The 24,864-nt window shown below is 44.8% G+C and overlaps 1 protein-coding gene across 1 annotated transcript in view; it reads right to left on the bottom strand.

Moving 5' to 3' along the window:
* Fry (FRY microtubule binding protein) overlaps positions 1-24,864 on the bottom strand; it is a 249,244-nt gene that overhangs the window by 130,954 nt on the left and 93,426 nt on the right. Inside the window, exons 6-11 of the mRNA XM_059248951.1 lie at positions 24,748-24,827; positions 24,552-24,632; positions 14,804-14,972; positions 11,430-11,522; positions 11,237-11,335; positions 9,166-9,267 (exon numbers count right to left, since the gene is read on the bottom strand). Coding sequence (XP_059104934.1) covers positions 9,166-9,267; positions 11,237-11,335; positions 11,430-11,522; positions 14,804-14,972; positions 24,552-24,632; positions 24,748-24,827 — 624 coding nt within the window. The remainder of the gene's footprint in view (positions 1-9,165; positions 9,268-11,236; positions 11,336-11,429; positions 11,523-14,803; positions 14,973-24,551; positions 24,633-24,747; positions 24,828-24,864) is intronic.

Raw genomic sequence — 24,864 nt, 5'->3', positions numbered from 1 at the left:
CACGTGATACACAAACACAGTAGAGTTCCCTTTCAGTCACAGGAGGAGTGAGGTGATGCTGTCTGCAGGCAAATGGGTACAGCTGGAGGTGATGTGACTGAGTGGACTAAGCCAGTCCCAGAAAGATAAACGTTTTATGATCTCGCTCATTTGTGACCCTGAATCTTATACAGTCACGTAGAGTCCAGTATGTGCATATTAAATACAAGTGGAAGTGAAATTATCCACGGGGACAGAGGGAATTGGCAGGAGGGGGAAGGGGAAGGCAGGGGAGGAGGAACGGTGTGTGTGCAGGAATATAACTCAAAATACAGCAGATACCTGTAAGGCAATTTAAAGAAAGAAAGAAATTGCACAAAAGGGGCCGAGGGTGTGGCTTCGCGATAAGATGGATGCCTAGCATGAGCAATGCTTGAATTCAGTGCTCGGTACCGGATTTTAAAAAGCAATAAAAATAACAGATACATTAGTACTTTAAAAAAAAATTCAAGAATTTTTCACACTCTTGCATGCTTACCCTTCTACATAAATGTTGCATGTACCTGTCTAGCTCAGGAAGGGGTGGGGAATCAAACTTTTGAGAAGTATCTTTTTATATACAAAGCTTAAAATAGGTTTTTGCCAGCCGGGCGGTGGTGGCGCACGCCTTTAATCCCAGCACTCGGGAGGCAGAGCCAGGCGGATCTCTGTGAGTTCGAGGCCAGCCTGGGCTACCAAGTGAGTTCCAGGAAAGGCGCAAAGCTACACAGAGAAACCCTGTCTCGAAAAACCAAAAAAAAAAAAAAAAAAAAAAAAATAGGTTTTTGCCTGTTAGTGATCTGATCTGCACAATGATATGATTCATTAAGTGGAGTTGAAACTAATAACGTAAATGTATAACTTAGTTAAATAAATGTAAGTTTTCCTCTCATTTAACGATGCTACGCACTCTGAACCCACATCAGCAACTGTCTCCACCACAGTGGGGCCATCTTTTCCCTTACCAAGTTCCTTTCTCAGTGTGCACTGTGCGTGGTATCTCACCTGAGATTCTCTCCTATAACAGAGCTCCAACTGTCACTCATGAGGGCTTGCATCATCTCAACCTGTGGGCTGAAATCTCTAATTCCAATGGCTTTTCTCAATGCTTTCTGGTTTATTTCAACCTTAAAAAAAGCTTTATGTTCATTCTGTGCACATAAAAGTTTGCCTGCGTGTATGTATGTATACCACATGTGCAGTACCTGCAGAAACCAGAAGAGGGCACCACATCCCCCAAACTGCAGTTACAAATGGTTGTGAGCCGCCATGTGGGTGCTGGGAACTGAACCCAGGTCCTCTGTAAGAACAGCCAGTGCTCTTAACTTCCAGGTCATCTCTCCAGCCCCTCAACTTTTTAGCAGTTCCTCTGACCTGCCTCTCACTTTTTTTTTTTTTTTTGGTACAGCTGATTTTCACTGATATTCTTTCATGCCTAAGGCTGTGCTTGGGCTGTGGATGTAACTTAGTTTGTGGAATGCTTGAGTAGCATGTAAAAAGCCCTGGGTTCAATATTTGGTACTGCACAAAGCTGGGCATGGTGTGGCATACTCACTAGGAGGTAGAGGCAGGAGGATAAGAAGTATGTTTGGCTCTAGAGGCTAGTGTGGGCTACATGAGACATCGTCTCAAAAAATTAATAAAAAAAAGAGATAATGCTTGATATTTCCATTGTCCCTAAGGAGTGAACAGCAATGTGGTTGACCTGAATGTTTATTTGTTCTGCCAATGGAGTGGGTAGTGATAACTGGCTGCTGCCATTTCCGGATGCTCTCAGTGATTGCTCCAGCTGGCTCCACATCTCTCTTCTAGTCTTCGTACACTTAAATGATACCCTTAGAATACAAGAAGTTTAAAAATCATGTTTGTTTTTTAAAGCCCCCCAGAGACTTATGGCAACCCACTGGATAATCCAAATTCAGAGCATGGTACTTGAGGGGTATTTTAGACCTGCCTGGCCAGGGACCACCTTGGTCCCTACCTCAAGGTAAGGTATCCTTCATATCATAGCATCCTTCTGCAATTCCCTAAATGCTTGGATGCTTCCCTAGCAAACTCTACAAATCCTGACTGGGCAGCCAGCCCCAGATGCCACCCTCCTACTACATAACCCATCTTTTCCCGCCTCCCAAGGGCCCTGGAGAGGCTCTTGGTGGCCCTGCCGATTCTCCCCATGGTTTTCTGCTCTTTGTAAGTTTCCTGTCCGATTGCGAGCTCCAGGCAACTCCATTTGCTCATCTTTCCATCCCCAGTGACCACTGTCCAGCAGGTTAGATATGTCTCAAGACCCCAAACAAACAGTGGTCGAACAACTGAGCACAGCGAAGTGTGTCGTAACGTGTGAGGACTGGCCCCTGAGATAGTACGGTGATACGGAGTCTCCTGCGTTTAAATGCATGTCGCAGGCCCAGAGCTCTTTGATTCCAACATGGCATCATTTGAGGGGTTGACAACTCAGAACAAATCGCTCAACCTTCAAGGGACAAATGGCTAGCAAGGGACAGCGGGGACTTCCACTTTAGTGAGAACCGTCAGAGGCTGGAATATGTGTGGTACATGTTGCTTGGTTACGTCAGACGCTACCCTCAGAGTTTGTTATGGTTAAGTTCTCCCCCAAACCCAAGGATTTAAGGCTTAGTGCCCACTGTAGTGTTATTGGGAGCTGGAGCTGCTGGGAGGCAGAGACTTAATGGGCAATCTGTAGTTTACTGGGCTCAAGAGGATTGTGGGAACTGAGTCCTTGTTTATCTCCTTGGCAACGGGGTGAGCCATTTTGCCCTGTCACATCCAGATGTGCTGCTGACTACAGACTCATTGCAAAGGGCCCCTTGACAGGAATCTCCATAACTATGATTCAAGAGCAAATGTTTTCCCTTTACAAATGGATTACCTCAGGCATCTCAATGGCGGTGCAAAGCTATTGATATCTAGTAACTTGGATATTCACAAAAATATACAGAGTAGACAAGTGGTTCTCATTCTACAGATGAGGAAATCAAGAAGGCACAGAGAGGTCAAACGACTTACATGAGGCCACACAGCCAATTAAAGGCAGAGCCAGAATCTGACTGAGGCAGTCTAGCCCCAGTCTAGCCCCAGTGTGCGAATATGCAAATTTCTACGGCAGCCTAAAATAACTCAGCAGCTACACAGCATTATTGCTGTGACAGTGGATTGCTCTACCTGAAGACAGCCTCTCCTCCTCAGCTGTCTTTGTGTTCCCTTAGGTGTTCAACAGATGTATTCCGGATGAAGTCATGATTGGCGTATTCTCGTACCACTAATTTCATTGTCAAAGGTTTCAGTCTCTAAGTCAAAGGCCATTCCCCTCTTTAGAATCTGTCTCCATTAATTAACCACTAATGAACACAGATGGATTTAGAACGGCTCTGAGGTTTGGTGAGAAAATCATTTAGGACACCAGCGGGCTTTAGTGTAAATCTCCCGTCACGCTGGCACGCATCAGTGACGCGGCAGCCGAGCTAGTGACATGTTCACCTTTTCACAGTTTGCTTTGAGTTCACATAAAGCCTTTTGGGATTGATGTCAGCAAACAGCGGCAGCTGGACTCACCAGTGGTACACCCTCTGCCGCTGACCCTGTGCATCAAGTCACCTGGCTGCAGTTAAGAGCCTGCAGACTTCTGGGCTGCACCTGCAGACACTGACCAAGGGGAGGCGCTGTTGAGTCTAAGCACACTGGTGACTGACACAGATGGAGAACTGTTTCTTTTTATTTATTATTATTATTATTATTATTATTATTATTATTATTATTATTATTATTATTTATACAGGGCTCTCACCGCATATACGCCTGCAGGCCAGAAGAGGGCACCAGATCTCATTGCAGATGGTTGTGAGCCACCGCGTGGTTGCTGGGAATTGAACTCAGGACCACTGGAAGAGCAGGCAGTGCTTTTAACCTCTGAGCCATCTCTCTAGCCTCACAACTGTTTCTTATTAGGTATTCTGGTTTCTCCAACTACAAAGTGCCTAATCTTCAACTGAAGACCTATACAGGGTTTCCAGAAGAAACTATGCAGGAAAACACCGGCAGTGTGGCCCGGGGCACTGTCATGACCTCATGACAAGGTATGTACAGCTTCCACCAGTTACCCAGCTCTTAGTAGATATGCAGTTAATGAGATCTGTGGCTATTGATTATATAATTAAATTAAATATATGTATGTGCACCATATGCTGGAAGTGCTTGCAGAGGCCAGATAAGGATCCCTTGAAGCTGGAGTTACAGATGGGTGTGCACCACCATGTGGGTGATGGGAACCAGACCTCAGTCCTCTAGAAAAGCAGCCAGTGTTCTTAACCACTGAGCCATCTCAGTAAGGGAATTTCTTGACCTTCAATGTTTTTTTTTTTTTTCCTTCCTTTCCTTTAAAAAAATATCGAGGCCTCACTGGTATATTCTTTTACTGTTATTGTTCAAGAAAAGAGAATTTACGCACACCTTTAATCCCAGCACTCGGGAGGCAGAGCCAGGCGGATCTCTGTGAGTTCGAGGCCAGCCTGGGCTACCAAGTGAGTTCCAGGAAAGGCGCAAAACTATACAGAGAAACCCTGCCTCGAAAAACCGGGAAAAAAAAAAAAAAAAAAAAAAGAAAAGAAAAGAGAATTTAAAATGACCCCAACTACACAGTTTGGAAGATAAGAAATGAGCACGCAGTAATCACCAATGCAATGAACGTGACCTTTTAAAAATACCGCTAACTTTTCAATGCGTGTCTCCTTCTTTCCAGCTAAGTGTTGTGTGACGGACATGAAGGTAGGCATCAATTGCATGCAGCTCAATATGTCCAGATTCTGACATAAAACACAACAGACAAAAATCACCGACCAAGAGTTCCTGAGGGGTGGGTATGTCTCAAAGACAAGGAATTGTAAGTTACCCGTCATGCCACAGTGGCATCTTGATAAATACGGGTGACTACATTAACTAAATATAAATACCAAAGACTTCAGGTACACGCTGCCAAGGCATCCTGCTCCTCTCCGTCCCACGAGGAGGACAGACTAAGGCACCACCGTTAAACGAGTGGGTTTACTTTGAGAATGTGTGGCTGTGTGCACGGTTCCTCTACTTCACGTACGTCAGCACGCACCTTGCCAGCCGAGCTCTGCAGAATACACCAGAGAAAGCTACCAGGCGAACACGGAGCATGCAAATGCTAGGCCACTCACGCCGAAGCATCAGGGGGACAGAGAAGGATGCAGGGGAAGAGACTGTGAAAAGGGTACATTCGAAAGGCTTTGGCACCTTTTGTAATGGAACGGTGTAACGGAAAATACAAAATCCTGAAGCTATTCAAGGTAAAGTCTGCTTTTTAAGCCATTTATTTTCTTCAGGCATGTCCTCTCTACGGAGTGTGTAAAATGGGCGTTAGAATGTGTTTATACATTAGCAGTATTGGAAACAGTCTCATTCAAATCCTTTCTGGGCTCAGATCTAAACATAAATGACAGAACTTTATTCTGCTTGAAGTTCATCAAGCACCTTGAACATCTTTTGCCCTTGGGGCAGTGAATTCTAACAATTTACTACCCATACATATAACCTCACATTTATTTTCGAATTTAGAAACAGGCTCTTGTTACGCTGGCTTGAAGGTTCTATGTAGCCCAGGATGAATATATGATAAATCCTTTTCTAAATTTGTAAATGAAAGAAGACAAGATAAAGATGGGGGGGTGAAAAGGTGGCAATTCTTTTGCCTCAGTCTTCCCAAAGCTGGAGTCACAGGTGTCCATTATCATATCTGGGTTTCCTTACATTTCTTTATTCTAAAGGTCCTTATTTGTGTGTGTGTGTGTGTGTGTGTGTGTGTGTGTGTGTGTGTGTGTGCGCGCAGGTGCCCACAGAGGCTAGAAGAGGGTGGCAGTTCCCCTAGCTTGAGTTACGGGTGGTTATGAGCCCCCTGGTGTGGGTTCTGGAGGCAGCCAGTGTTCCTAACCACTGAGCCACACCAGGCCTTCCTCACCTTGATCTTGGCTAACAAGCGGCTCTGCCGTGTTTCTTGGAGTACAAGACTTCTAGAAAATACAGCCCGAAGCTCTTCCCTGATGGAGTTGCTCAGTGCCCACACTTGGCACAGGGCCCTTTCCCTGTGCAGCCCACCCCGAGCACTTCACACCAACAGTGGGCATGTGCAGACCTGGTGTTGGAACTGGTGTTGGGAACATGATTCAGTCTCTGTAGCATTGATCCCACAGGCTCTTCCCAGTCTTACCGATGCTTGTTTTAGAACCTTCTAATGGGTGAAATGCCTGTGTAGGGAAGCATGTCTGAGTCTACACTCATGTCTTTCCGGGGTGGTTGATAACCCTTTACTCAGATTTTCTGTGGGCTTTGACAGGAGCTCTAAAGAATATTATGATTTTGAAATAATTCATTTTCAAAGCAAGCTGCTCTGCTGTTTCAAAAACAACTTGGATCATCCCTCCCAAACGGCTCCTTGGACCACAGCAATAAATTACTGTACAAAATATTTTAATTGTAACCCCAGATGTATTAAATATATTCAGAAAGCTGTGTTAGAAGCATTCTTCATCATTAAAATAATTGTTCTAGTTCCTTTCTGTTTCTCTGATAAACATGGACTGAAAGCAGCTTGGGGAAGGAGAATGATTTTGGCCTTGAACTTACAGTTCAGCATCCAGCCAAGGTAGGGACCTGCGGGCAGGAACTGATGCAGAGGCCACGGAGAACACTGTTTGCTGTGGGATATTTGTGCACTGTGTGAAGATGTATTGCTGTGATTGGTGTAATAAAAAGCTGAACGGCCAATAGATAGGCAGGAGATATAGGCGGGATTTCCAGGGAGAGAAATGAAGAGGAGGAGAATCTAGGTGCTCGGGAGGCACCAGGAGACATGGACAGAAAACAGGATGGGCAGTACAGAGTAAAGGTAACCGAGCCACGTAAAAGAACATAGATGAAAAGATATGGGTTAATTTAAGTTATAAGATCTAGTTAGGAACAAGCCTAAGCTAAGGCCAAGCTTTCATAATTAACAATAAGTCTCCATGTCGTTTTTTGTGAGCTGGTGGCCCAAAGAAAAATCCGTTCACACTGCTTACTGGCTTGCTCCTCATGGCTTGCTCAGTCTGCTTTCTTATAGAACCCACGGCCAGCAGCCCAGGGGTGGCCCTGCCCACATCAATCGTTAATCAAGGTAATGCCCCACACATTTGTCCACAGGCCAATCTGATGGAGGCCGTTCAATGGGGGTTCCTTTCCCCCAGGCAACTCTAGTTTGTATCGCGTTGACAAAAACTAACGGCGCAGTTTTGAACAAAATGACCACTTTCTATCTGTAAAAGATACGTTTAAAGTACTAGGATCAGTAACTGCCAAAGCAGACCAAACAGGGAAAGTGGCACTGGGCGGCTCAGATAGATGCCCGAGAGTGGTCACTGTGTAACCACTGATGACCCTGAAAGGCATTTCAGTTTGCGCAGTTCATGAAGGCCTCATTGGCTGCCCGCTGCTATGAGATTTCACTGCCAACTTGAAGGAAATGAACGATTGTGATCTTGGATTTCACCATCAGCTCTTAGAGCCAGGACACAGTCAGTGCTGAAATCAGGTCCATGTAGATCATTATATAATTACAGTAAATGACAAAATAACGTAATTAATCTTAAGTACTTCTCCAAATTGAAATGTCTTAGGGGGAAAAAAAACACAAAACACAAAACAATGCAACATGTATAAGCACATGCAAGAATTTTTAGTTATTTTTTTTTAATGAAAGTAGCAAACATTGAACCAGAGAAGGAAGCTGAGCCACAGCTTTGGACAACAGGTGAGAATTTGATTTGCACTGGTTTCGTTTTTAAAATAATTTGTAAAGACTCATTTATTTTAGTTTATGTGCGTAAGTGTTTTGCCTGCATGTACATCTGTGTGTTACTTGTGTGTCTGGCATCCACAGAGGCCAGAGGAGGATGTCAGATCCCCTGAAACTGGAGTTACAGGTGGTTGTGAGTCACCACGTGGGTGCTGGGAACTGAACCCAGGTCCTCTGCAAGAGCAGCCAATGCTCTTACCTGCTGAACCATCTTTCCAGCTCCTGGTTTTTTTTTTCTTTTTGAAAAATGGCCTTGCTATACATAGTTTAGGCTAGTCTCAACTTTGTGATCCTCCTGCCTCAGCTTCTCCAGCGCTTAGATTATTGGCACGCATTACCATGCCAGAAGTGTCTGATTTTTTTTTTTTTTTTTTTTTTTTTTGGTTTTCCGAGACAGGGTTTCTCTGTGTAGCTTTGCGCCTCTCTTGGAACTCACTTGGTAGCCCAGGCTGGCCTCGAACTCACAGAGATCCGCCTGGCTCTGCCTCCCGAGTGCTGGGATTAAAGGCGTGCATCACCACCGCCCGGCGCCAGAAGTGTCTGATCTTATGTCACAGAGGGTTCTTGTCTACTTGTCCTGTGTCAACTGGTCACTAAAATTGAAAGCATGTCTTTATTTGATTCAAAGGCAATTGTAAAGCTAATTATCATAACTGTATTCATTATAGGCTCCTTGGTCCCAAGGGGTGTGGCTTTACTCATCAGATCACCCAACACCTGTGCTGGCCACCTGGAGAGCAGTGAGTGGTTAGTACACAAACATTCACAGATTGGTAGGAGGCAACACTCTCTGCTAGAACAACTCCTCCACAGAACGGAGCTTTTGTTTCCAAAATATCTACCTAGACCAAAAGGGACAGGTGTCACAGTATATCTGAAATAATTCTGTTTAGGTCAGCTGAGTATAACCATTATTTTATTTTCCTGTCACTTAGATACACATGGTAACAGTTATATACCTAGGTAGATCTGTACAAGGTTGTTTTAATTCTGTCTTCTAAGGGGTTCTTTCTAGAGCAGATATATATCTCCCAAATCTGCAGAGATTTCTTTTATTTCTAGGCAGATGAATCTATTCTTTTAAGAATTTTATTGCAATGTGGTGTGGAGGCCTGAACCTGTAATACTAGCCCTTTGGGAGGCTAAGGGAGGAGGACTGTGAATTTGAGGTCAGCCTGGGCAACGTAGTTAAGTCCTTGTTTACAAAAGTAAGTAACAGTTCATTGAAGTTTTTTTTTTAATAAAATATTTTTGTTGTTGTTGAGTTGACAAATACTAACCTTGAGATTGGACAAGCAGTTGTTGAGGAAAACATGCCATCTGTTCAGAAATAGCTGCTTCTGACTGACACAGAGAAGACAGGTCACCAGGGGGTATAAGGCCTGAGAAGAAAGGAGCAGAGGTCACAGGGTGACTGACAATTCAATAACCAAGGAAACACACCTTCCCTGCACGCAAGGCTTCATTATCTCCTCTGTGGCCGTGTGGCCCCAAATAAAAGCAATGCTGTATAAACACAAGAACTCATAAGTGCTTCCTGATAATGACTGGATAGAATCTTGTAGAACTCTGGCTAGGAATATACATACAGTAATATGTTTGCTTCGTGTACAATGATACAGAAAGCTGATTCACTAACTCGGTTTTCACTTATGCACTTTTAAAACAAACTTAGAATCCCAGATCGTACTCTCAGCCACCACAGAAATAGAACAACCATCCCGCTCATTCCTTTTGTCAACTTGACACCAATTAGAGTCACCTGGAGAGAGGGACCTTGATGGAGGAACTGCCTCCACCAGATTGGCCTGTGGGCGTGTTTATAGGACATTGTCTTAATTGCTAATTAATACAGGAGGACACAGCCCACTGTGGGCAGGTCCTGGGTTCTATAAGAAAAGCAGGCTGAGCAAGCCATGAGGAGCAAGCCAGTCAGCAGCACCCCTCCATGGCCTCTGCCTCAGTTCCTGCCTCCAGTTCCTGCCCTGGCTTCCGTCCATGATGGATAATAACTCAAGGCAAAGAAACGCTTCTTTCCCCTAAGCTGCTTTTAGGCAGTGTTTTTTTTTCACAGCAACAGAGAAGCAAACTCGAACAGCCCATGAAGGCATACTCGGTTTGAAAATGTTCTTGGCTTTTTCACTCATAAATATCTAGTAGTTGGTCCCTGTCTTAGCAGCAGATACACGTGTTTACTTTCTCCTGCGATCTTCCGGCAATTAAGGGAGATTCCTGAAAGAGCTGTTATGGTCCTGGTAAACACTACCAAGACAAATGTAACCACAGCAGGAATTTGCCCAGGATGGGATAAACAGAGGTGCGACCGTGCTTTTCCTGCCTAACTGGGCCCCTTTCCCACAGCAACTGGAGAAGACAGCAAAGCTCACGGGCAGCCATCCAAAGTACACGCACCCGCGCACACAGCTCACCATCGTTTTTGCTTAACCAAGTAGCGCACACCTTGAGGGCTGGGGGGGATTTAAAGAGAAACACACCTATTTACTTGGACTAGCAGGAAACAATGGCCGATGGATGGGCTTCTCTGCACTTGAACTCAGCATTTTTCTTCTTCACATAAACCTAGTCCTAGAGTACTCTGGACTACTGTGCCCACTGAATACATCTCTAACACCAGTCAATGTATGCAAGCAATTCGTCACAATGACTGCAGGGTACAGGCAAATGAGCAAAGTTGTCACAGCTACCAGCTGAACAGCTAGGTACCAGCTCAGACCCTGACAAGGATGCCCGTGCTTTGGAGACCAGCACAGGCCAGTGCTACGGCCAGCTCTTTAACCATGGACTTTCCTTATACTGCCATGATTACACCTGGCACACCCCTGGCAGTGTACCAGAGTTTATTTCACCACGCAGCAACTTGAAAAACCGTATATCGCCTCCCCAAGAACTCTGTCCCAATCTTCAGAAACTCTTGGCCTGCAGGCAACTGCCTATACCCCACCTCTCTCTCCTTCTGTGTAAACTTTGATTCTGAGTGTCTAGATCGGAATTAGCTAGTGCAGGCTCACTCCTGGGAGGGAGAAGATAAACCGTTGTTACAAACTCTAGCCTTTAGATTAGAAAAACTTCTCAGAAACTCAAACAAAAACTCAGTTTAGCCAGTCTCTGAAGTAAACGGCCAAGTCCATCGGACTAGAAGGTTCGTCTGAGGTGATGTGGTGTGATTCCCTTATGTTACAGTGATTCATGGGTTTGTGCTAAATGCAAGCTCTGAAGACTGAGACGCTGGGGCAATGCTCCCATGCTTTGCCTCTTTTCAAGTCAATTTCTTCCTAGGAGTTCCAGGCTCTCCACTTGGGACAGTGTTCGGCTTCCCTCATGGTTACTAACCAGGGAATGCTTTTTCCGAGAGGAGAGTTCCAACGTGGTGTCATAGAGGCTCTCCACAAAGTTCCTGAGGCAGGGGACGTTGACTTCATTTTTCACAGCCTACAACAGAGACTCGTGTGAATGTTCTACTCAAGAAACTGTTGGGTGTGCCATCCTAGTTGAAGAAGTTGTTAGAAATAAAAACACAACTCACAGCAGCCACGGGGACGAGAATTTCCACAAAGAGCCCAGCCAAGGCATGCTTGATATCCTTGTCTTTAACCTCCAGAAAATAGTGTGCACATTCCTAGAGAGCAGAAAAAGAGCACAGGAAGGGAACAGGGGTTGAAATGTGCATTTGAATACACCCAATTATCCTGTACACGGACACAGCATATTCTCAGAGCTATTAAAAGTCACCGTATTCAAGGACTCACATGGGGTCTAAATGTTTGTGAGGACCCCAGTGGACCTTTCCAAGACTCGTTTTCTCTTTGTCTTCCTGTTTCTACTTCAAAAAAAAAAAAAAAAAAAAGGCACCTGAAAGGACTAACAGCCACATTTGTAGGCACAGGTCATTGGTTGGTCGGTCGGTCTGTCCATCCATCCATCCATCCATCCATCCATTTCCAACAGATTTCTATGCCTTCTTAACCCTTCATGGGGTCCTGGGCCCTTGATCAGCCTACAGAGATCCCAGGAGAGCGGCAGCCAATTCCAGTAAATTCCAGTCAGGTCCAACATCGGACAGCCTCCCTCCTACAAGACTGTTTACTTGCGGGCCTGGCGTTCTAGGTGTGTTTATTATTCCCATCATCTCTTAAGCAAGTCTGGACTGCTTCCCTTCATGCAAGGAAACCTCTGGAACACTTCCCCACTTTCTTTACCTGCGAAGCTACTGCCTACTAGAGACTCATTCTGAAGGAAGGTTGGCCTGCCAGCCTCTCCCTTGTGTTAGTGACTTCCTGTGGCTTAGATTATCACATAGTTATGCCAATACCAACTCTCATCCTTCATTTTCAATCATTAGTAGGAATACTAGCAAAAAGAATTCCTAAGGTCTTCAGAACAGTACCATACCACCAAATCTCATCCCAGGTTGAATGATCTGTGCCTATGAAGTCTGTGAGACAGACTGACCATGGGGGATGGAGCCTCTGGGTCCTAGGATCCTGGGCCCCTTTTTTACATTATTTTGTACAGGTATATAAGTAATTCCCAAGTGGGTATTCAGGTATATAGATATGTGCATTGCTTTTTTGTTTATTTTTTTGTGAGTGTGGTTTTGTTTGTTTGTTCCTAGATAAGGTTTTTCTTTGCAGTCCTGCCTGTCCTGAAACTCACTCTGTAGCCCAGGCTGGCCTCAAACTGAGAGATCCCCCTGCCTCTGCCTCCTGAGTGCGGATATGTGCATTGTTAACTGAGACTGGAACAAGATAATAGTTGAGTTCTGGTAACGTCACCACTTGCAGATAAGGTAGCTGAGGCTGGAGTGTGAGAGGTGCTAAGGGAGCCTGGCCCTGAATCCAAACCCAGGAAGCAGTCACCCCTCCTTCGCCCACCCTACGGGTTAGCTTTATTGAGATATGGTTCTCACACCAATGCAGCTCACTCCTTTAAAGTGTTTACTTCATACTCTTATTCTCTATTTATAGTCATCTTCCCATTCTACAGTCAAACTTACAACTTTTTAATGAACCCCCCCACCCCCCTGCTCCCGGGAAACTGAACTGTTTGGCTGTCCTTCAATCTCAGCATCCACTCTGGTCCTCCATCTAGGCAACCTAGGACTCTGTGATACATCCTGTGGCGGTTCTGCTTACTGTGAACACTGCAGTGACATGGGTTCATGTAGGACGCAGCCTTTTGCATCTAGTGAAGAATGTCTCCATCCTAGGGTTGAAAGCCCTCTTACAGCAAAGGCAAACGAGACTCATCCTGTTTCTAATCGAATCTGTTTCTCAAGGACTGGGCTGTGCCCCACCTGTAACCTTAACTACACATGGTTCTGTACTGGCTGTCCCAGGAAAGGCAACCATACCTTTGTTTCAAAAAGTTGTTTATAACCATCTTGCAGCCCTACCTCTGTTTCAAAAGGTTGTTACGACCACCTTGCAATCATGTCTTTGTTTCAGGAGGTCGTTATGACTAAATTGTTATACTTATGTTCTGCTCCTGTAACCCCACTTATTTTGCCCACCAAACCCCCCATTTGGGAACCAGGTTCTTCCAGTGCGCTTGTTCTCTGGAACACAGCCTCTTGATCAAGTTTTGTCTTGTCTGGACACTTCTGTTGGAGTGGCGGTCTCTTGTGACCCTGCACTTACCTCTAACAGGAAGGCTAGCTGTACTGCCTTCCCATGTGGCTGTGCTTCTAGCTACTCACACTGGCAGTACAGGAGAATTCCAACTCCCCATGTCCTCATCCATAGCTGCTGTCTCTTTCTGACTGTGGCCTTTGGAACTAGGAAGCCAAAGCTGTAGAGCCTGTATTCCTGATTCAACACCTCAACTCTCTAGTAAGATCAACACCAAATCACGTGACAGCAGCCACAGAGGAACCCCTTTAGATAGAGAAGTTTCCTTTCCTCTCTTAGGGAAGCTTGCATGCTGCTAAATTCTCATAAGTAACACCATGATGAGCTAGTCGGGTGTATCCGAAGTTAAGACTCCCGCTTATGGTACAGAGGAGACAGATTTCTTCGTCAAAGTCCTTATGCTTGTGAACGCCACTATGGCCAGCACAGTGCTGCTGAATAAATGGCCAAAGAATCAGCTATGATTTAATCACAGAGTCATACGTATCAGTGGGTGAAGGAGAAAGGGAAAAGTAAACCAATAAGAAATTCCATGGTGAAAAGAAAAAAGAAGAAAAAATTCCATAGTGCGGCAACTTCCAAGGTGACTAGAAATTTGAAAAAGGAATTATGTTTTGGTGACTTCATTATTTGGTATCAAGGCATTTTGTGACTTACCTAGAAGGTAGAATACACACACACACACACACACACACACACATATATATTCTCATATATATATTCAACTGCAGACACTCTTTGATTTAATAATGATATTTTGTATCAATACATTTAACCTAAGTGGAACATATCATAAAGAGAATTTTCTCTTAAACCCCTAATTTTCCACAATGGCAGAGTCCACACACAGTGGCTGTGTGGCTGACCCGGAAAATGCCATGACTGTCATGGCTCAGCATCACCAGAAGTTTAGACTACATCGTGCCAGCAAGCAAAAGACTCAAGTACAAAATGTGACCCGGGAGTCCGAGGCAGGAGGATTGCAGGTTTGAGGCCAGCCTGGTTAACCAAGAGATACAATTAAAACTTTAAAAAGTTCTGGGGTTGTAGTGTAGCAGAGGAGAGTTTGCTTAGCACGAGCGAGGCCCTGGATTCAAGCCTCAATACTGCAAACGCTCTTTATAATGAGAAATATGGTTTCTATTGCGTGTGCATCATGCCGTAGCGCTGAGAAGTTTGAAAGTGCCTATGTAGGTTTCTCCCATTCCAGCTGCAGTATTTTGCTGGAAGGAACTCCATGAGGTAAACAGCTGTGGCTCAGGGACCTTACCTGCATAAATTGGAGGGACGCCTCGAAGTCCTCCACTGGGTACATCTTAATTCGGAAGAATTTCATCCCCATGATCAAGCTGATGATGCTCTGCACCACGTAGGGGCTCTGCTCTTTGTGCCGCAGCTCCTTCAACTCTGCCATGAACTTCTTCTTGACAGCCGGGAACCTAAGAAAACATAAAAGATTACCAACAGTCAAGAAAGTCACTATCACCAGGGCCTCCAGCATCCAAGACTGGGCGTAGTGACGGGGTCCTCAGCTCAGTGCAATGCAGTGGCCATCAGACCATAAGGGTTTGACAGGGTCCAATGGCTCCTTTCCTCCCATTGTTCAATAAGATGGTCCACATCCCTTCCCTTTGTCAATAAGACGGTCCACATCCCTTCCCTTTGTCAGTAAGACGGTCCACATCCCTTCCCTTTGTCAGTAAGACGGTCCACATCCCTTCCCTTTGTCAGTAAGACGGTCCACATCCCTTTCCCATTGTTCAATGAGATGGTCCACATCTCTTCCCCATTGTCAATAAGACGGTCCACATCTCTTTCTCTTTGTCAATAAGACGGTCCACATCTCTTTCCCTTTGTCAATAAGACGGTCCACATCTCTTTTGGACTGAGCTCTATCGCTGTCTAAACCCTCTCATGACGGTTTAGCTCTTAACTCAAGCATGCCAGACAGGCAAACACCCCTCCATTTTCTCAGGCTTAGCTACCACTGAAATACTTGCAGGTCCCTGGGGCCCAAAGTGACTGACAGCGGGCATCCGAGTGCAGCTTACGGGATCAGCTATTTCTGACAGTGACCACAAATAATTTTTGGACCTGTATCTCAAATAATGCCTAAAATACCCTAATTTCCATTGCCAACGTTTTCTGTTGTTCTTGTATAATTTTAGGCTAATGATCATGGAAAAAATGTATTTTTAAGTTGAGGGGAAAGTCTAGTAATGGGAAAACTGAAGTGATATCTGAGAGAAAGGGTAAAGGTTGGTGTGTGCCTGTGACTCCTGCACTCCAGAGGCAGAGGCAAAAAGGATGATGAGCTTGAGTCTAGCCTGGGCTATATGGCAAGACTGTTTCCAAGAACCAACTGCGGGGATGCATCTCAGTCACACAGCACTAACCCTGCCTGGCAAAGTTCTGGTTTCCTGGTACCATAGCAACAAAAAAGATAAATAGGAATGAGCTGTGTGTTACATGCATGGACTTGTAGGGTATGAGCTGGTGAATGAAGACAGGTACAAAAGGCACATTCCCTGTCCTCTGCTTAAATTATCTGTATTGTTGGAAAAGAAGAGCAATACCAACTACACCTGTCATATCATTAGGGTTTTTAAAAACAAGTCAAGGATATAAAGTTGATTGTTTGGGCCAAGCATGGTGGTGCACAATTTTAATTGCCACACTCGGGAGGCAGAGGCAGGTGGATATCATGAGTTCGAGGCCAGCCTGGTCTACAGAGTGAGTTCCAGGACAGCCAGGGCTACACAGTAAGAACCTGTCACAAACAAACAAACAAACAAACAAACAAACAAACAAGTAAACCAAAGCTAGCTGCATTTCTAGTTCTAACTCAGTCACAGGTTTTTCAGGCTTTGGTAGAGGATATGGACGTAAAAATGTACTTGAAAGTGTAACATCCAGGGTGAAGCTTTCCAGTGGCTGTTCTAAATGGACAGAGGTCACTGAGATGTGTAGATGTTGGTAACGTTGGTACATGGTGTTTTTTATTTGGGAGTTCTTTATAATAAAGTTTCAATAAATAATAATATAAAAATCCACCTTAAGGCCAGGAGGAGAGAAAGTGTAGCAAATGTTTCACTTAGAAAAGGCAACTGTGCTCGTGAAAGCTGAACTTTCAAAGAGTCTTCTATGGTGATATTTTATTTGTATTAAAATGTTATTTGTATGTTAATAAATAAAGTAGCCCGGGGTCAGAGCTATTAGCAAGCCAGAGGAAAGCAGGGCAGTGGTGGCATACGCTTATAATCCCAGAACTTGGTAGGCAGAGCTAGGTAAGTCTCGTGTGTTCAGGGATACAGCCAGCACTGGACACACATGCCTTTAATCTCAATACCAATCATGGAAAACCTGGAGGTCTATACAGACAGGCCGTGATGAGGCGGTCATGTGGTTGGGTTTACAACCAATGAGAAGGCAGAACAGAAACTTTATATAAGGACTTTAACACAGAAAGTAGCTCTGGTTCGGAGAGGTAGGACCACCGCAGGAGGAAGGGTAAGGTTTTAGCTCTTAGCTCTGACCTCTTGGCTTTCTTCTTTGCATTGGTTCTGTGTTTCTTATTTAATAAGACGGTTGGTTACATCTACACTTCTAGTTCAGAACAACTGTCGTCCTGAAGTAGAAACGACAGGACACGTGAGAGGAAGCCGCCCAGGGACGCTCCGCTAGCAGACACCGGAGCGGCCGCACAGTGGCCCCTCCTGACTCCTTACTGAAGGTTTTCTACATGTTTGCTGCCTGTCTTCTTAGAAGGGCAGTGGGGCAGAAGAGTTCATGGCTACGTGAGCATTTGAACGCATCTTGAGTTAGGGATTCTTTAGCGGGCTGCTGTCATAGCTAAGGGCTCATTCCTGACCTGTGGTGGCATTTTATGGACTTCTATAAAACATCCGCTTTCAAGACAACATTCCAGACTGGCTCATCCTGGCATTTCTGACATTTCTTGAATACTGTGGAAATAAGGGAGGAAATAGTAGCTATATTATGTTTTACAAGTAAAAAGATCACAGGGATTGTGAAATTTCAGAAGAGGATACCAGCAAAGAGTAAAATGTAAATTTTATTAAATTTAGAAAGCTTGATTTGGCATCAGGTAACAGCTATTTGAGTGGAAACTGAAAAATGTACTCTTAAACGTTTTACATATAAATTCCAAACTCCAATAACCTCACTCTTTTCTATGTCACATATACATGTCATATATATGTATACATGTATATATACATATGTGTCATATATGACATACATTCATTAAGATGGCAATGGTGATCATAGAGGCAAATGGACATCTTAGAGGACTCTACAGCACCTCAGCCACACACAGTCACTCTTTAATCCTCAGGGCAGCCCGTGAAGGGGACAGCTGTGTTCTTTTCAAATATCAAGACTTCAAAACCTCATAAAGCGGCACAGTTGACGGATGATGGAGCCGGTGTCTGAAGGCTGTGGCCGACCTCAGACCCCTCCTCCTAATCCCGTGCTACCCAGTAAGGCTAACTCCAGGGTTTTTAAAGTATGTTCCCTATGTGCCATGGCCTGAAAACTTGCTGAAAATACATTCTCTGACCCCTGCCTAGATTATGGGATTATTATGGGTTGTTTATTCTCTTTCCTTCCTCCCCTCCCCCCCAAAAAAAAGTCATACACAAAATGGGTGTGACTGCACTAGGAGACAGGTCTTTGCAGAGTAAGGTTAGACGAATTGTCTGGGGTGGGCGTTCACTCAATATACCTGGCATGTTTTAAAGACAAGATAACTGGAACGCAGGACAGGTAGATAAGACCACACACAATGAAGACCAGCAAGAAGGGAACTTCTCACAGGGTGGCAGTGGCACACGCCTTTAGTCCCAGCTCTTGGGAGGCAGAGGCAGGCAGATCTCCATGAGTTGAAGGCCACCCTGGTCTACATGAGCGAGTTCCACAGAGAAACCCTGTCTTGAAAAGAAGGCAATTTCTCTACAGGGAAATCACCCCTGCCAATACCTTGAACTTGACGTCTGCAACTCTAAGGAAATGTCTGTCAGTAAGGCTCCCAAGTGAGGTGTCCTTGTCCTAGCATCCCCAGCATACGGATACACTGTGTGGGCAACTGGCTAGCCAGCTGATGCCCACAGCTTGACAGTGGGCTGGCCTGTTTCCTCAACTACCCACACAGTGACTGTGTGGATGAATACAAGGAGACTCTCAAAATTGCATGCTGGCCTGTGGTACAGGTCTATAATCCCAGCTACTCAGGAGGCTGAGGCAGGAAGCCTGGGATACAGAGCGAGTTCCAGGCCAGCCTGGGCAACATAGAGAGACCTTGTTTCAAAAGAAAAAGCCAGCAAGCCAAACAAACATTGACAACAACATGAGGGCTGGGGTTAGATCAGGGCAGAGTGTTTATGTAGCACGCTTGAGGACCTCTAGGTTCAATGGCACTTGTTCACCTAACATATGCAAGGTCCTGGGTTCAAGTCCCACTACCACAGAAAGAAAGAAGGAGAGACAGAAAGAAAGGGGAAAAAAGAGGAAGAGAGATGGGGATGGGGTGCGGGGAGAAAGGCCCCCAACTGGAATGTGTTACAGTTAACTGCTTTCATGTTCTATTTCTGACACCCCTGGCTGGACACAGGTCCACGAGGTCAGGCACACAGTAGGTACAAAGTAACCATGCTGAGTGCATTAGTTGCCTAGGAGTGGTGGTGTCTGTTGACATGGAGGTGGTTAAGCACAAGCTGTGCACACCCTTGCACACCCACACTGACGATGTCATTGGGAAGAGTCCCATAGAGTGAACATGGTTAGAACATTTTTCAAAGTTGAGATGTTATTAATATCAATTCACTTCTCCTGGTGAACAGAGGCATTTCTCATAGAAAAGGCCCACAGTTAAACGTTTAGTCTTTTAATCCTAATCCACAGCTAAAACAAGGAGAGTTAGGAAAAAAACAGGTTGCTTACATAATTCAGTACGTCAATACTATAATGAGATATGACTATTTTTTCCTGTGAAAAGTTTCATGTGGCATAAACATGTTATTTTAAGATAAAAGTAACCTGTAAATCTATTTCCACTTAAAATCTACTTTCCTTTATAATGATTTTTTAAAGAAGAATACATTTTGTCTATGCTTTGGTCTTTCCTTTTATACTTCATTTGGTGCCGTATTTAGCATATACAGTAATTAAACAATGACTCAGTTTGTGGTATTCTATGAAACTCACATAAAGGGGCCTGCAGAGATGAGTACCAGCTGTTCTTACAGAGGACCTGGGTTCAATTCCCAGCACCCACATGGAGGATTACAACCATCCATAACTCCAGCTACAGGGGATCCGACACCATCTCTGGACTCCGCATGTACTGCATGCACATAGTACGTACACACATGTGCGGGCAAAACACCCATGTACATTAGAAAAAGGAAAGAAAAGAAAAACTCATAAAGATGAGCCTTTGCTTTAAAATGTATAGAACATAGGTATGGAAAAAAAGAAAACCTGCGGTTCAAATCTATGAATCTTTGAAGCAATCATGATCTAAACAAACAGTATCAAATTTTAACTCAAGTACTTAGAAAATCTATTTTTAACTTAATTTCTCTTTGAAAGAAATTAGTACTATATTTGAGTATCTCAATATCAAAACAGACCTTAAAGCTGAGGATTGCAAGGCATTGTCACTAGTAAGGTTAAACACTGGTTCTGCTAAAACAGAGAGACTGAACAGAGCCTAATAACTGAGTCACAAGTGGGGAAATGGGGGCTGATATACAATGTAAAATCAGAATGACGTTGTTCAGCTTCATAAAGGGGGTGAGTTCAACACTGTACCAGCCAACCATGCATCCTTTCCCCTTCCTATAACAAAGAAAGTAGTACTTTCCCCCCAAAATAATAAAGCAGTGGTGTATGTAGACATACTTCATGGTGTGACATTAAGATGGCACCATTTATCAACAAAGATGGCATGTTGCCTGACTGAGGACGTCTCATGGGCTGTCTGAGTTTGTGAATACTTTAAGAGCAGACTGGCCAGAGTATCTTCTCAAGTTATAATTAACTTTGAAACTATCAACACATAACTGATGGGGGAAAAAACTTTAATGAAAGGAAATATGGAATTTGCCAATGAAATGAGAGAGCTAGAACATAACCAATTTGAGGTATTTCTTACGATCAGCTATAGCGGGTGGTGGTGACACACGCCTTTAATCCCAGCACTGGGGAGGCAGAGGCAGGTGGATCTCTGTGAGTTCGAGGCCAGCCTGGTCTACAAAGCAAATTTCAGGACAGCCAGGGCTACACACAGGGAAACCTTATCTTGAAAAACAAACGAAAGCACAAGGGTTGCTGTAATCTTTGGGTGCCGCCTGGTGCTTAGATGGGACGTTTCATCCACTCTTTTCTCCTCCTGCCCCTTCTCGTCCCTTCAGTTTTTGAGACAGGTCTCACTCTGTAGCCCAAGCTGGCCTGAAACTTATGTAACCCAGGCTAGCCCCCACCTTGCAGAGACCCGACTGCTCTAGTCACCTGAGCTTTGGGGCGATGGGCTTGAGCCATCACATGAGGCCTGACACCACTTCTCACCTTGTTCCGAGTCCGCATAACAAGGGTGGTCGTTTGACAATATCCAGTGTGATGCATTATTCATAAAAACTAAGAAGCATAAAATTTTATTTCCATATTATTTTAGCATACTAAACTCTCTAGATTATAGTATGAGAGAATGATGCTAGAATAATCACAAGGAAAAATACTGAGATTATCAGAGTGTGGTGAATCAGCAAATACATATATTAATGCCTTCTTTTAAAAATCATTTCTAGACTGGGTGGGGGCTGCACATGTCTTTAATCCCAGCACTTGGGAGGTAGAGTCAGGTGGAGCTCAGTGAGTTTGAGGCCAGCCTGGTCTACAGAGTGAGTTCTAGGACAGCCAGTACTGTTGCAGAGAGAAACTTTATCTTGAAACTGCCCCCCCCCCAAAAAATCATTTATAGGTACACAGGGATTAATTATCAGAGAATTACAGCTCTATTCAGTTTAATGCCAGTAAATTCACTATGCAATTAAATGGAAATCTTTCTAAGATGCATTATTTCTCCTTTCCTGAGTGACTCACGAACCACAATTATCCTAATAGATTTTTTTTTTAAGTACGCTCCAGACTCAGGCCCAAGGGCACACAGTGCCGGGGAGGCCAGAAGGAAGCAGTGTATCCCCCGGAACTGTAGTTAGAAGTGGCTGTGAGCCGACCACGAGGATGCTGGGAACTGAAGTCAGGTCCTCTAGCTCTTTAGTCCCTCCCTTAATTCTCGTGTGTACTTTGTCTGGTTGATTCCGTCACTATCTGCCTTTGGCCTTGGCACACGTCCCCCTGTGCCGGTGGCCTGCCCTCCAGAAGTTCCTCTTCACTTTCATTTTTCTTTTGGTTTTTCGAGACAGGGTTTCTCTGTGTAGCTTTGCGCCTTTCCTGGAACTCACTCTGTAGCCCCGGCTGGCCTCAAACTCACAGAGATCCACTTGCCTCTGCCTCCTGAGTGCTGGGATTAAAGGCGTGCGCCACCACCAACCGGCTCCCCCTTCACTTTCTAACATTGATGTTTTCCTGTGTTGCAAAACCAACCAGTCATTTGGGTGAGTGCTGTGGGATGTTCTGTATGGCAAATGTGTTGCTAATTAGTCAATAAATAAAACACTGATTGGCCATTGGCTAGGCAGGAAGTGTAGGCGGGACAAGGAGGAGAATAAAGCTGGGAAGTGGAAGGCTGAGTCAAGGAGACACTGCCAGCTGCCACCATGACAAGCTGCATGTGAAGATCCTGGTAAGCCACGAGCAATGTGGCAAGGTATAGATTTATAGAAATAGATTAATTTAAGCTGTAAGAACAGTTAGCAAGAAGCCTGCCACGGCCATACAGTTTGTAACCAATATAAGTCTCTGTGTTTGCTTGGTCGGATCTGAGTGGCTGTGGGACTGGCAGGTGAGAGAGATTTGTCCTGACTGTGGGCCAGGCAGGAAAACTCAAGCAACACCATGGTACTGGGTAACCTAGAACCCCATGGTACTGGGGTTCTAGGTTACCCAGATATGACTTAACTGTATGGAGGAAGAACGGAGCTTATATGTAAAGTCTGTGTGTGCTGTTCACGTGAGGCTTGAGCATCGCAGATTTTGGTATCCATGGGAACAAGGTACCGAAGTACTCACACCAAAGACAGCTGTATTAAGAGAATGCTAAGCATTTTCCTCTTTAGGTGAGTTGATATGGCTTAAAAGATAATTTTTAATTTAAACTTTTTTACTATTTGAGCATTCATACACGTATATAACGTGTTTTGATGAAACCCAGCCCCACCCCCTCCAACTCTCTCCTACCCCCTATTCCGCCCTCCCCCGACTTTTCCTTCCCAACTTTATGTGCTCTTTTTAAAAACCCATTGAGTTCACTTTGCCCTGCCTGTGTGTGAGGGCATGGGCAGACTCTCCAGTCCCACATCCCTGCAGCCATCAATTGCCAATAGCTCCTCAGGCAGGGGAGGGAGGGCATGAGTCCGTCCGTCGTGTCCGTCCCCCCCCCCCCCCTTCCTGGGATTTTGGCTTGCGTGGTCTTACACAGGTCTTATGCATGGAGCCATAGCGGCTGTGAGTTCAGACGAGAAACAGCCTTGTCTAGCAAACACTGTTTCACTGCAGGCAACCATAACCTCTGGCTCTTAACAATCCTTGTTCCTTTCTTCCCTGATGCTTCCTGCACCTTAGAGACAAGGAGTGTGATATAGATGTCTCATTTGGAACTGAGCACCCCACAGTCTCTTACTGTACTCCGATCAACTGTGGGTCTCTGTATTAATTGTCATCTACTGCAGAAAGAAGTTTCTTCCGTGAGGGTTGAGGGATGCACTAATGTATGAGTATAAAGAATTCCATCTTGCTGGGTGGTGGCACACACCTTTAATCCCGGCACTGGGGAGGCAGAGGCAGGTGGATCTCTGTGAGTTTGAGGCCAGCCTGGTCTACAGTACAAGTTCCAGGACAGCGAGGGCTGTTACACAGAGAAATCTTATCTTGGGAAAAAAAGAAAGAATTCCATGTCTTGAAGCTAAAAGTCTCTCTGAGGACTGTGTTTCACCAGGACTGAGGCATCACTTGCTGTAAGCTGTTCCCTTGGCCTGAATTCATACCGTATCCTTAGCTCATGTTACCTAATCTAGACATTCAGGCTCTTGGCTGACTTGCCTCTGGGTTGTACAAATGAAGGCTGGTGAGTAGGGTGTGACGTCACTTCTGGAATAAGCTTATCACTGCTCACAGTCTAACGGGGCTCTGTTCTAGCCTGCTAAGTAGCATCCTGGGGCCAGATAAATTTAGCAACCAGAATTTCCCCCCGACTTGTTTCCATGACAATGTCTGGGGCATTTTTAGCTCAGTTGAATTAAGTAAGGTCTGTAGTAAGAGGGACATTGGAGAGTGGAATTTTCCCACTTAGAGATGATAGATTGTAACTATCTGGTCCTGGAAGATACAAAACTAAAACGGGAAGAGCCAATAAACATCTTTGGAATATTTGAGCACAGAAAAAAGTAGTTTGGTCAGGTCCATTCTTTTCTTGGAAGCCGTGGCCTGAGACGCAGGGATGTAGTGGGAATTGGCCCAAATGCCAAGAAGAAACAGCTCGTTTGGACTTGCTTTGAAGGAGTTCAGTGGCTCTCAACCCTCCTAATGCTGCGACCCTTAATACAGTTCCTCATGTTGTGCCGACCCCCCCCCAACCATAAAATTATTTTTCTTGCTACTTCATAACTAAAATTTTGCTACTGTTATGAATCACAATGTAAATATCTGATATGTGACCCCTGTGAAAGAGTCATTTGACCACTGAAGGGTCGCGACCCACAGGCTGGGAAACATTGCTCTGGTTGGTTTCAGGATGGGCACGTATACCAAAATCAACGCCAGTTCCCATGCAAACGCTTGTTCAGTTAGGGCACTCCAGGGCTCCGATGTTCCCTTACTTGGCTTGGGCCAGTACTCCAATGACCTCTGCATACAGATCCGCCACAATGTGCATATTGCCAGTGTTGGGACCCAGGTACCTAAGTGAAACAGAAATAGACAAGTTAGGGATCTGGTGCCCAGAAAAAGGCACACAGCTCACTTAGTTTCAAGCACTCAACTTGGTCAGTACCCTAAGGAGAGAAGTCACCTTACCCTTCTTTGTATTTAAAGTGCTTGAAGGCCAGGTTGATAATGTCGTGTATTAAGCTGTCTATCACAGGATGAAGGGGAATCTGAAAAAAAGAAGATGACGTTGAATTTGGAAGGGAT

The sequence above is a fragment of the Peromyscus eremicus genome, chromosome 23, assembly GCF_949786415.1.
Source record: "Peromyscus eremicus chromosome 23, PerEre_H2_v1, whole genome shotgun sequence".
NCBI classification, from domain to species: domain Eukaryota; kingdom Metazoa; phylum Chordata; class Mammalia; order Rodentia; family Cricetidae; genus Peromyscus; species Peromyscus eremicus.
The sequence above is the reverse complement of the archived record's forward strand: the minus strand, read 5'-3'. Positions and strand labels throughout refer to the sequence as shown.